This window comes from Cotesia glomerata, linkage group LG4, assembly GCF_020080835.1.
Source record: "Cotesia glomerata isolate CgM1 linkage group LG4, MPM_Cglom_v2.3, whole genome shotgun sequence".
NCBI classification, from domain to species: Eukaryota; Metazoa; Arthropoda; class Insecta; order Hymenoptera; family Braconidae; genus Cotesia; species Cotesia glomerata.
In genome coordinates, this window is record NC_058161.1 from 23,782,183 (window position 1) to 23,795,712 (window position 13,530).

The window sequence follows — 13,530 nt, forward strand, 5'->3', positions numbered from 1 at the left end:
ACCATTCATCTCACACACACAAGTAATACAAGTCGACACTAGCCAGTACAGTGATACATATAAAACTAGCGAGTATAACCTAGTATATTTCCGCTTGAGAGTCTTCGTTTCTTAAAAATAAAATATTTATAAATAATTACGCTTAATGTGCCTTGTAAAATTAAATACTCCAAAATCAAAGTACCATTAATTAATAAAATTAATAATAATAACAAAAAAAAAACATTTTAATAATAATAATAAACTTAAACAATCACAGGTGAAAAAAAATAAATGGAGACAACAAATGAAACAAAAGCTAAACAATTAGTGGAAAATGACCCGGAAAAAATGGAGGCCAGCGAGAAGCAGGAGCCCGAGGCGGGCAAGGACGAGAAGGTCAAAAAAAAGTCCGAGTACGAGGGCAGTGTCGTTATCTGGCGCGGGGTCCTCGAGTGGACCGAGCCGATAAGAAAGACCCTGGACGGCAAGCCGGACCCCGAGAAAGAGCCCCAGAAGAGCAAGGAGATCATCTGCAAGCTCCTCGTCTGGGACCTGGATGACGGAATTAACGAGCTCAAGCGGAACCTCCCGGAGAAACTCACCATGACGCTGATGCGCAAGCAGTTCATCAGGAACACTGACAAGAGCTTCTTCAGCAACTCTACCAGGACGCTTTTTGACATGGAGGCCAGCGATAAGCTCAACTCGCTCACCAAGTTTATGAATAGCGGTTATGTAAGTTTTTTTTTTGGATTTTTTTTGACATCTGCAAATTTTATTAAAATTAAGTTAGCCGACATCTAAAAATTTTTAGAATTTTTTTTTATTGAAAAAATTATTATAAAAAAATAAGAAAAAAATTTCATTTGTAAAAAACTGGAAAAACTTAAAGTGCAATTTAAAAAAAATATTTTTTTGTTCTAATTTAATTGTTGAAAAAAAATTAAAAACGTCGACTAATTTTAGTATTATAAAAATTTTTAGAATTTTTTTTATTGAAAAAAAATAAAAAAATTTCATTTGTAAAAAATTAAGTGCAATTTTTAAAAAATGTTTTTTAGTTCTAATTTAATAAATTAAATTAAAATAGATTAAAGAGCTTTAAACGACTACTAAAGGACTATGTTAAAAATACGTATTGACAAAAAAACATTTACTTGATTGAGCATGCTATATTTGTTATAATCTGTAAACTGTTTTGAAAATTTTCTTTTAATGTAAAAATTGAATAGCGAATTTCTAATAAATAAAGATTATTATTACAATAAATTAAAGAAAATTAAAAACGTCGGCTAACTGTAGTATTATAAAATTTTTACAATTTTATTTATTGAAAAAATTAGAAAAAATTTCACTTGTAGTAGATTTGAAAAATTTTACTTGCAATTTTTTGGAGTATTTTTTTACTTGTTGAAAAAAAAATGACATTACAGTTAGCAGTCACTTGATAACTTTTTTATTCTTTTTAACAAACAAATTTGTTCCTAAAAATTATTTTTAAAAAATTGCATTTTTAATTTTTAATTTCTGCAATTTAAAAAAAATTTTTTTTTGCTATAATTTATTTGTTAAATAAATTATTAAATATCTGCTAAATTAATTTTTATTGAAAATTAAGGTAGCCGACATCTTAAAATTTCTATAATTTTTTTTTTATTGAAAAAATTGTTACAAAAAAAATGAAAAATTATAAGTGCAATTTTTAAAAAATATTTTTTAGTTCCAATTTAATAAATGAAAAAAAAAAAAAAACTAAAAAAGTCGGCTAACTTTAGTAAATATTATAAAATTTCTCCATTTTTTTTTATTGAAAAAATTAAAAGAAATTTTCACTGGTAGAAAATTTGAAAATTTTTACGTGCCATTTTTGTTAAGTATTTTTGGATTTGTAAATTAATTGTTGGAAAAAATAAACAAATTTTTGAACGTCGGCTAATTTTAGTACCTATCATTTAAGTTAGCAGTCATTTGATAACCCTAATTGAAAAAAAGTATTGACAAAGAAAAAAGTATTGAAAAGTATTGGTTTTCTGGTCAATCTAATACTTTTCAATACTTTTTTCTTTGTCTCAATACTTTTTTTTATTCAGGGAATTTTTTTATTTTTTTTTAACAAACAAATTTGGTCCGAAAAATAATTTTTAAAAAATTGCATTTTTAATTTTTTAAAATTTCTACTTGTTAATTTTTTTTGCCATAATTTATTTGTTAAAAAAATTCTTAAAATTTAATAAATATCTGCTAAATTAATTTCCATTCTTTTTTTTAAGTTCACGATGAGTGATTGGAGGTTAGACGCCTTTGAAAGTGAGCGTGTTCAGCCGAACTAAGTCCTGAGTAAACTTAATTAGCCTAAGTATAGTCAAAGCATTCCCTGCTATGCATATATCTATTTACTATACTATACATTTCTTACTAAGTTTACTCAGGACTTAGTTCGGCTGAACACGCTCAGTGTTTTTTTAAATAATTTTAAAGTTAGCCGACATTTTTGATTTTTTTTTATTTCTTTTCATTTATTAAATTAGCACAAAACAATATTTTTTAAAAATTGCACTTAAAATTTTTTTGAAAATTACATTTTTTTATGATAATTTTAATTTTTTCAGTACTTAATAAAAAATTCTAAAAATTTTTAAATGTCGGCTAACTTAATTTTCATTTTTTTTTTTATGATAATTAAATTAGTGGATGTTTGACAGTTTTTGGATTTTTTATTACAAATTTATTATAATTATGATACTAAAATTATCAGACATCTAACAATTCTTGAAATTTTTACAATAAATTAATTATAATTAAAAAAATTCACTCTTACAATTTATTATATTTTTTTATATATATAGAATTTTTTTACTTAATTTTTTTTTATCATAATTTACTTGTTATAAACAATAAACATATTGTTAAGTCTATCAGATTCAGTGTCACGTTTTTTTTATCATTCTTAAAATGTGATGATACTGAAATCAGCAGACATTTAAATGATACTGAAGTTTGCTGACATAAAGATTTCTAGGATTTTTTTCAACAAATAAATTATTATAATAAAAATTTCATAAAGAATTCCGCTTGTACATGTGTCAAAAAGTTATTGTTGTAATTCTTTTAAAAATGTTTTCTTATTAGTAATTTATGTCTGTTAACTTCAATTTTATGACATTTAATGAAACTGAAATTAGCAAACGCTTGATAATTTTTTAAAAAATAAATTAGTTCTAGAAAATTATTTTTTGAAAATTCTATTTATAATTTTATAAAGCTAAAATTGTAACAGCGGAAATTTCTTAAAAAAATGTTTTCATACTAGGTATAGGTCTATCTTCAATATTTCAGGAGCTATGATAACTTAAATAGTTAAAAATGATAACTTGTTATAATCAATATTAACAAAAAAATTATTTATCTGTTCCAGTTTGGCTGCATATTTTTTTCATCAAAGCCCAACAGTCAATTACCACAACCGCAACTCACAACAAAAAACAATAAAGTATGCACCCTTCACTATGCAGCAGAACGGCAGATGTACATAGGATTTTTTCTGAACGACACAACAAATTTTCTGAACCGAATGCACGAAATAATCCAGTACCAGAAAGGCATAGAGACATTTTTTAAACCGGGTAAAATCACTGTTCCTAATCCAGTAGTTTCTTCATTCTACAAGGACTTCATAGTGGAGGAGTACAAGGGTGAGCTGATCCAGCAGCTGCAAAGCATCCCCAGAATAAAAGAGGAGCGTAAGGAACGCGCAAAAATGTGCCACGAGAACAGCCAATCAAAGAAAGTCCGGGAACGCAAGAAGTTCCTCGAAAAGCAGAAGATCAGACAGCAGAAGCAGCTGGAACTGGAACAGGAACAAGAGGCTGAGAAGAAGCTGGATGAGATGATGAAGTTCCAGAATGAAATCTTGGAACAAATGCCTAGAAAAATTGGGAAGAAGGTCAAAATTGAAGGAACCAAAATTGAGGAAGTCCAGCAAATTTTTGGGCCGAAAAGCGAGAGGCTGGAAGAAGCCGTTCTGCAGAGTGAGATGGATCAGTTGAAGGTTCTGGTCAGACAGCGGTTGAATGATAAGCAAAAAGTTGTAAAAGTTCTGCAGAATGTTGGACTGAAGCACTTGGAGGAGAAGGTGGAGAAAAGTCTGAGAAAAATTGCTGTACAGCATCAATTGAAGGTTGAGGAACAACAAAGTTCGAAGGAACAGCGGAAGGAACAGCTAAGACCGGAACAAAGTTCTATGGAACATTTGGAACGATCTTTAAAGAAGGAAGCGTCTGCTGTGAAACAATCGGAATGTGTTATGGAACTGCAGAACAATCAAGTTCCGGAAGTGGAACAACAAAGTACTAGTAAACAGCTAGATTCAGCGGAGAAACAATGTTCTAAGGAACAACTGGAACAACAAAGTTCCATAGAATTGAAAAAATATACTATTGTGGTAAATGAGAAAAAATTTACAGAACAACTGGAACAACAATGTTCCATGGAACAGTCGGAACAACAAAGTTCAGTGGAACAACCATGTTCAACAGAACAAGTGGAACAACAATGTTCAACAGAACAAGTGGAACAACAATGTTCCACGGAACAAGTGGAACAACAATGTTCCACAGAACAAGTAGAACAACATAGTTCCCTGGAACATGTGAGACAGCAATGTTCTGCAGAACAAGTGGAACAACAAAATTCCATGGAACATGTGGAACAACAAAGTTCCATGAAACAAGTGGAACAAAGTTCCACTGTTCTAGAAAATGAGCAAAAATTTGTAAAACAATTGGAACAACAAAATTCTACGGAACATAAAGAACAACAAAGTTCTACAGAACACAAAAAAATAACCGCTGTATTGTTACAGCCCCAAAATTTTATAACCCAACAAAAATTAGTGGAACAACAAAGTGACCCAGAACTCCAAAAGTTTGTCAAACAAAATTCCATGGAACTTCTAGAACTCGAAAACAACTGTTCCGAAAACTTGAAACAAAGTTCCAGTGATGAGTTAAAATCCAAAGACAAAACAAAAAAGCAAAAGACCGACAAGGTTGTGATTCTTCAGGAACACAAGAAGCAAAAGGAGCCTGAGAGGAAGAAAGAAGACAAAAAGTTGAAAAAGCAGCAACAGCAGCAGAAACTCAAGGAACAGAAGAACTTGCTGAAGACAATAAACCACCAGCACAATCATCTTCATCACCATCATCACGTGGCTTCGCTGAGTGGCTCTGGAATTGTCGCAAAGAAGATTGAAAAGACGATTCCGTTGTTGGTCACTCAGAAGCACTCGATTCTCTGGCAAGGACTCCTGGAGTGGCACGAGAAAATCAAGTGCCCTGGAGAGAACAACAAGCAGATCAGGTTCAATGTTCTCTGTCAGATGCTCTCTCATACCAGCGCCACCAATGCGGAACTCAAGATGAACTTATGGCCGCCTAAATTGATCATGCAGCTGATTCCCTTGCAGCTGATCAAAAGCATTGACAAGAACTACTTCCTTAAGACCAAACATATTTTTTGTAATCTTATTTCTTGCACTACTTTGGATTCTCTTGTTAATTCTATGAAGACTGGAAAGGTTAGTGGAAATTTATCATTTTTTTAAAGAGATTATTCTTCTATAAAAATTTTTGATTCTAAGCTGAAAAATAAAAAAAATCTTAAGTCTAAAAATTAATATTAAATATTTTAATATGGCTATCAGGCTACTTGGGCGCGAAAGTTTTAAATATATTTTATCATCACAATTATTATTTAAAAAAGTGAATTTTTTCTTGATCTGAATAACAAAAAATAGCTTCAAAAACAGTAAAGAAATAGTATTTTTTTGCCCTCCGGGCGGAAAGTGGCAACTTTCGTCCCGCTGCGCTAAACAAAGTTGCCGCTTTCCGCCTTCGTCGAGCAAAAAAATAGTATACACTCCACGGGAAGTAAATAAGAAAGCCTCAGATCACATGTTTGTCAACCTCGGCTTCGCCTCGGCCGACAATTACATGTGATCTGAGACATTTCTTACTTTACTTCCCTAGGTGTGTAATATACTATTTCTTACCTAGGGCAGGAAAATAAGAAATGTCTCAGATTACATGTAATTGTTGACCGAGGCGAAGCCGAGGTCGACAAACATGTGATCTGAGGCTTTCTTATTTCCTGCCCGTGGTGAGAATACTATTTTTTTCCTCGACGGAGGCGGAAAGCGGCATTTTCATTTAGCGCAGCGGGCGGAAAATTGACGCTTTCCGCCCGGAGGGGAGAAAAAAAATTGGGTGATTTTCGAAAGTTTCAAATAGAGTAAAATAAAACTGAAAAAAATTTTTTTTTTTCATTTCGTATTTTTTCCCTTTTTGTAGGTTAATTATTAATTTATTATATTGCTTCATTGATGTAGTATTATTTTCATATTTTGTAATAAAAAACATGATTTTTTTATACGCACTTTTGGCTTTAAGAAAAATTAAAAAAAAACTTGAAAATTGTTTTTCTGATGAAGTTTTGGACGATTTCGAGTTGATTGGCAAAAAAAAAATTTTTTTGTACATACTTTTGGCACAAAGTCTTATCTTACTGTAGGCTCAGCTAAAACATAAAAACCAAAATTATTTACCTTCAATATATCGCGTGTCAAATGCCACGAAGGCGTATAAAAGTTTTTGCAAAGCCAAAAGGGCGTATAATTTTTTTTTTTTTGGTGCCAATCGTTTTGTAAACATGTTCTAAGCCTAAAAATGAAAAAAAAAATTTCCAAAGCCAAAATGGCATATGTTTCGAGTTATACGCCCTTTTGGCTTTAGAACACTGAAAATTTAGTGATCTAAAACCAAAAGGGCGTATAATTTTTAACTTCCCACTAAGAAAATTAAAAATTTTCTAAAATTGGGATTATATAGGTTTTACCCCGTTTTTCGAAAATAGAGTTTTCATCAGATCTATATTCAGCTATACTCAGCTCAAAAAATTTTTTGACGATTAGTTAATAATTTCTTACTTATAATAAAGTGTTTTTCATTCTATGTATACATAATATGGATTTTAATTACAATTTTATGCTACAAAAAAGAAGGAAATTTATAAAAAATATGAAAATTTGAGTACGCGAAAAAATTTTTAATTCATGTGCTTTTTTAATCATTGGATTATCCAAAATGATGAAAATTTAAATTTACTATTATCGAAAATGTTGACTTTTTCCAAATTTTTTTTTCACAAACTTTCTCCGGACAATTTTGAAGACTGTTGTTCGAAATTATAAAAAATCCTGATTTTTTTTATACGCTTTTTTGGCTTTAGACCGATAATTTCCTAAAGCCAAAAGGGCATATATCTTAAGATACGCCCTTTGGGTGTTAGTTCGTCAAAAATTTTTTTTCTGCAGATTTATACGTTTCAAGCGATTCTAAAAAGAATGGCAAAAAAAAATTTTTTTATACGCCCTTTTGACATGGAACCCTATCTAATTGCTATAATAAGCCGTTTTGGCATTTGGCAAGCGATAGTAGTTATTCCAACAGGAACGGAGATTAGTATTTATCAATAAATAATAAAGTAAAGTATCTTGTAGTTGAACAGGTTTCAAAGTAAAACGTATTTGATCCTACTTTTAATATATAAAGATGTAATTAGTAGTTCAAATTAGTGATTTTCATGAAAATATAAACAATTTTTAATTGAAGCGCAAAATAACAAAGATAATTGAATATTTATATTTTAACAACGTTTTTAAGATAGACTATGAGAGGAGTAGTAGTTGAACAATCAATTCTAAAAAGCCGTAGTAATTGAACATTCCGGGAACAGTAGTTGAACTAATAAAATATATGGTAATAGGCACACCAAAAATTTTCAACGTTTTATTGAAATATCAAAAGAATTATAACATATCATTGATTAATAATAAAAATAATACTATGAATATTTAATATGTTCTTTTAAAAATGAGAAATATTTGTATTTAATTTTTTAATTACGTTTTTTATGAATGACGAAGCAAATTTTCAATTATAAATCAAAAAAACTCAATTCAAAACGTTCAATAATTTTTAACTACACTAATTTTTAACTATAAAACTTATTTAATTTGCAGTAATTAATAAACCTTAATGAACCTGAATTTTTGATTATTGATATTACTTCAACATCCGGTTCTCATATTATACTATCAGTCATTTATAGAAGACCAGGAGGAAGTCTTTTAAATAATTTCTTTGATATCTATACAAAATTAACTACAAATTGCAAAAATTTCATTATTACAGGTGACCTAAACTGTGACCTACTAGACTCAACTTATATTTCCAATCACCTAAAAACATTTATCTCAGAACTGTCAATTCACTGCGTGCCTTATAATTCAACTCATCACATTAGGAATAAAGATTCTTGGTTGGATGTAGTATTATTAGATAATAAAAGTAAACTTGGGTCATTTTATAAATCGACTCAACCATTTATCAAAGGCCATGATTTTTTATATTGTGAATATTTGCTCGAGGTTCCTAAGCAAAATAAAAAAATAGTTACATACCGGAGATTCTCTGACTCAAATTACACTGCGTTATCAAACTCTCTTATGCTCTCGTTAAATATAGGAAGAGACTCTCTGAATAATCTTGATCCAAATTCACTACTTGATATTTTTCTTACCAATGTTTTAAACGTCCTTGTCGAGTTTGCACCATTATACTCACGTACAGTCTTTCGTTCGCTTAATCCATGGTTTACTAAAGAATTAAAAATTAAATGCAGAGAACGTGATGCTGTTTATAAAAGAGCAAAGAGAAATAAAGATACGAATCTTTTTCAACTTTTTAAAAGAATGAGGAAAGAACTGAAACAGGAAATAAGTCGTGCTCGTGAAAATTATTTAAAAAACTCGCTATCCAATCTACCTTACGGAACTCAAATTTGGAGTAAGCTAAAACACCTAGGCCTTGTAAAACGTACTACATCTTCTCCTTTAAATCATTTTGAACCGTATGACCTAAATGAACATTTTGCAGCTACGGTACGTCGACATCCGGCATGCGACCATCAATTTTTAAAGTCACTTTTTCAATTACATAAAAGTAAAGTAAATTCTTCCTTTACTTGGACTGAAATAGATATAGTTGATGTGACTAAAGCTCTACATTTGACTCTTCAAAAATCTAAAGGGAATAGTCCAGATGGACTTGATCTTAGATGGTTATAAAATCATTTCTTACAGCACTTTTGAATCGGTCTTTAGACACTGGTGTTTTCCCTCATGCATGGAAAGCAATATTTATAATACCCATTAATAAAGTAACTCCCGCAAAATCATTATCAGATACGCGCCCAACAGCTAATACATCCCATCTGAGCAAGGTTTTTGAGAGAATTATTGCAAATCAGGTAATAAGCTACTTAGAAGATAATGAGCTGCTTGATAAATATCAATCAGGGTTTAGGAAACATCATAGCACTCAATCGGCCTTACTAAAACTTATATATGATATTAGGCGTTCTATGGATGAAAACAAGCTAACTCTTATTGTCCTATTTGATCTAACAAAAGCTTTTGATTATGTAAATCCAAGAGTAATTTTGACTACACTAGTTGAACTCGGTTTTTCGTGTGAAACCATCTCTTGGTTTTTCTCGTATTTAACCAATCGAACCCAATCAGTCGTTAATGAAATGGGCTTACCTGTAAAATTCCTTGAAACAACCTCTGGAGTCCCACAAGGCTCAGTTCTATGACTATCAACTACAAGATGCTATTAGACAAATTACGATTGATGCTCAAGCTGTTGCTGATTGGACAAGAGAGAATGGTTTGCAATTGAACCTATCCAAAACTAAAGCTATGATACTTGGCTCAAGTTCTAAGCTGAAAAAGTTACAAATAAACGGTATTCCACAAATTTTCATTGACGGATTCGCACTTCCTTACGTAGAGTCAACTAAGTGTTTAGGTCTTCATATTGTAAATAATTTATCTTGGAATTTGCATGTATCAAAAACTGTAAATAAAATCAATTCAGCGCTATATATTTTAAAATTAGAAAAAACATCTATACTAAAGACATTAGGAGGTTATTAGTCTCAGCAACTATATTACCACTTATCGACTATTGTTCTATAGTATTAACTAGTTGTACTGCAGATGAAAATTGTAAATTACAACGTTCAGTAAATACAGCGATTCGTTTTATTTATAATTTGAAAAAGGATGAGCATATTACACCATATAGACGAGAGCTTGGATGGCTATCAGTAAAAAGCCGCCGAATGTACTACTTAGCATGTTATTTTTATAAATTGTTGAGTATAGGCAAACCTAGCTACTTACGCGAACTATTTATTGAAGATATTGATACTAGACATTCTGTAAGACTTGCAGCAAAAAAGAATTATGTTAATTTCAAGTTTCCTAAATTTACGACAACTATTTATGAGTTTTCTTTTGTAGTTACCTGCATTCGTCTCTGGGAAGAATTACCAATCGATGTGATAAATGCTTCCAGTATAGAAATTTTTAAAAATAAACTACATGATTACCTCTTTAATCTAGACATCTAAATTTAAACTAAATTTTCAGTTAAATCATTAAAATTATAATTATTAAAATCATAATTATAAATGTTGTAAACTATTAACTATAATTTACACTTAAATTGTTTCTTACAAAATTAGTATTTAAGTAATATTACTCTTACTCATTTTTTATTATGTTTAAGTATATATAAGTTCTAATAATCATGTTAAAGTTAAAAATTTAAATATGTATTGTATTCACATAATGTATATTTTGCTTTTGCCATTTGGCCAGTGAAGACTTTGGCATAAATCAATAAATTCAATTCAATTCAATTCAATAATACAAATGACAATGCTGATCACTAGTCTATAAACCTATTAGAGATTAGAGTGCTGTTAAAATTATACGGTTGTTAAAATTATACGTTGTTAAAATTATTTATGTTGATAAAATTATACGGCTGTTAAAAATTATAGTTTATATCGTTGCAAAAAATATGTATTATTTAGAAAAGACTATTTCATTGGGTGGTACAATTTTTTTTACTTAAAATGATATACTGTTTTTTTTTACTGATTGTTCCGTTTACGGTTTAATACTTTTTTCATGAAAAAATAGCATCTATCGGCTATTCTCGCCACGTAAACTTTTAAATTAACAAAAATCTAATTGTTTCGATTTATAATTGAAAAAACTTACAGAAATCAATTACTGTATCATTGAATAATTATAACATGCGCATATTACTCATAATAAATAAACGGATTTTGTATAACAACAATTTGAAAAGTCTGTTCAAGTACTGGGTACTTGAATTTATGTAGAATATGTAGTACAAAATTCCTTCAGCTTTTTCAAAAATTTTATTTTCTTTCACTTAAACATCAACATAACTATCGTAAAATAATATAGTTACAGTGGTTCGATCACTTAAAAATTTTAATACAATGCTTTTAGATATATGTTTTTTTTTAAATATGTAAAAAAAATTTTTTTCAAAAGTTACAAACTAATTGCCATAATTTGATAATGAAATTTTTATTCTAGATTGGATTGATTCTTTTCAAGTCAGATCAACAATCGACAACCAAATGTGATATTAGAGTTTTTCTTCTACTGTACATCGAAGAGAAACGCGCATTTTTTGGATCTTTTCCCGAGGACCAGATTACTTTTGCTAATCATCTCAGGAAGTTGATTGAATATGAAATGAGAATTGAAGCTGTTATTAAACAGCGACATGTAAGTTCAGTTGAGAATTTTTTTATTCTTAAAAAATAACTTTAAATCTGCGCAGATATTGAAGTTACCAAAAAGTGATTTAGACAAAACTTGTAGAAAATTTAATTGTCTACAAAAAAAAGCTTTCTATAATTTTTTGATATCTCTAATAGTTTTCTTAGAATTTTTATTTTAAGATTCACAAAAGAGAAAAAATTATAATTTTTTGATTATAAATTTTTGATGAATTTTGCTCTAACGACTGGACTACTCAAGATTCAGTATTTAATTATGAATAATTGATATAATTTTATATAATAATTGATTTTTTTTGCAGCAACGAGTAGAAAATTCAAACAAGCAACAAACAGTTGTCAATTTAACTGAGAAATTACCCCAACCTTCGGCTGCCAATTCTCATAATAATAATAATAGTAATAATAATAACAATAATAATAGTAGTAATAATAATAACAATAATAATAGTAGTAGTAATAATAACATAAGTAATAATAATAACAATTGTGCCAATGGAATTGTAAATTCTCAAAAAACCGAATTTGATAATTTAAAAAACGCGCGGCAGCAAAATTTAATAAGAATTCAATTGTTGAAAGAATTATTAGCAGAAGCTGAGCAGCAGGAAGTCCTCTATAAGTCACAAATAGAAATAAATGTACGTATAAATTTTTTTAATTAATTAACTAGTAACCTGCAGTCACTATGAGTACTGTGACCTGTGAACTATGAAAAATAAAAATTTTGCTTCATTAAATAATGACTTTTGTTAAATTGCACTGTACTTTCTTAAATATTGACGTTTTTAAAGATATAAGCTCATCCCGATGTTACACTCATCAAGAGCTTTCATTTGAGTACCCACATGCATTTTTGATATATTTATATATATAAATATATAAAATATATGAAAAATTGATGTGGGTACTCAAATGAAAGGTCTCGATGAGTGTAATGTCGGGGTGAGTTTATATCTTTAAAAATGTCAATAGTTCATAAGATACAAGGTCATTTCTTAATTATTTATCTAGAGATTGAGCATCTTCGAACGCAGCCTAAATACTTATAATAAATTTATCGGTGATAATGATATGAAACTTTGAAAAGGCACAGATTGAAGTCAAGATCTTTGGAATGACACTAAATTTCACTAAAAAAACTAATTTTGTCATATGACTATCTTGGAAACAAAATTTTTCTCATTCTCTTAATAATATAGATAATCTAAAATAAATTAAAATTTTTAAACACTTATTAAATTAAACATTTAAAAGTTCACAGATTTAGCAAAGTTTTTTCAACTTTCTGTAAGATGGCATCGCGCATCGGATACAGAATTACGTCACTCTCCCGCCAAAATTCAAATTTAAAAAATAATTTCTAATTTAAAACTTACCTGGATAATTATTAAAATCTCGGCCTTTCTAATTGTACTAAATTCAATTAAAAAAACTCATTTTAAACAATTTTAATTCAATTTAAAAAAAAAATTTTATTTTAATTTTCAGATAAGAAAAAATATCGAAATAGCGAGGCAAGAAATGAAAAATAAGGAAGAGGCTCAAAAAGGAAACAAAAGTAATAAAAGTTGATTTGAGAGGCTGAAAAGAAACTGTCTGACTTTTAATAATAATTATTCATTTTATATAAATTTATATTGTACGACTAATGTCGAAATCAACGAGGATAATTAATCCGAAGAATTATTGTGAGATTCAAGAGTGTAAAGTTTAATCGAATTGAAGTAATCACTGCTAAAATAATATTTTTAAAATTTATCTAAGGATTATTTTATAATATTTTTAAAAATATAT

General features: G+C 29.1%; 1 protein-coding gene across 3 annotated transcripts; it reads left to right on the forward strand.

Annotated features, from left to right (window-relative positions):
• On the forward strand, positions 1-13,322 carry LOC123264176 (putative uncharacterized protein DDB_G0271606). Of its 3 annotated transcripts, none has more exons than XM_044727331.1 (6): positions 1-180; positions 260-717; positions 3,398-5,557; positions 11,525-11,719; positions 12,036-12,374; positions 13,225-13,322. In XM_044727331.1, exons 2-6 carry the CDS (start codon positions 274-276, stop codon positions 13,306-13,308), a joined length of 3,222 nt encoding a protein of 1,073 aa, XP_044583266.1. In that variant the 5' UTR covers positions 1-180; positions 260-273; the 3' UTR covers positions 13,309-13,322. The 3 variants fall into 3 exon arrangements, with proteins under 3 accessions (XP_044583266.1, XP_044583267.1, XP_044583268.1); XM_044727332.1 differs by lacking the exon at positions 1-180 and having other exon boundaries at positions 188-717; positions 3,398-4,562; positions 4,644-5,557; XM_044727333.1 differs by lacking the exon at positions 1-180 and having other exon boundaries at positions 188-717; positions 3,398-4,463; positions 4,644-5,557.
• The last annotated feature ends 208 nt before the right edge of the window (positions 13,323-13,530 follow it).

What these genes read in the sequence shown, in the direction of transcription:
- LOC123264176 (XM_044727331.1), top strand. Translation starts at nt 274, where the DNA reads ATGGAGACAACAAATGAAACAAAAGCTAAACAATTAGTGGAAAATGAC. An exon ending in ATTCTATGAAGACTGGAAAG is followed by an intron (nt 5,558 to 11,524) that starts GTTAGTGGAAAT and finishes TTTTTATTCTAG; the next exon opens with ATTGGATTGATTCTTTTCAA. An exon ending in CTGTTATTAAACAGCGACAT is followed by an intron (nt 11,720 to 12,035) that starts GTAAGTTCAGTT and finishes TTTTTTTTGCAG; the next exon opens with CAACGAGTAGAAAATTCAAA.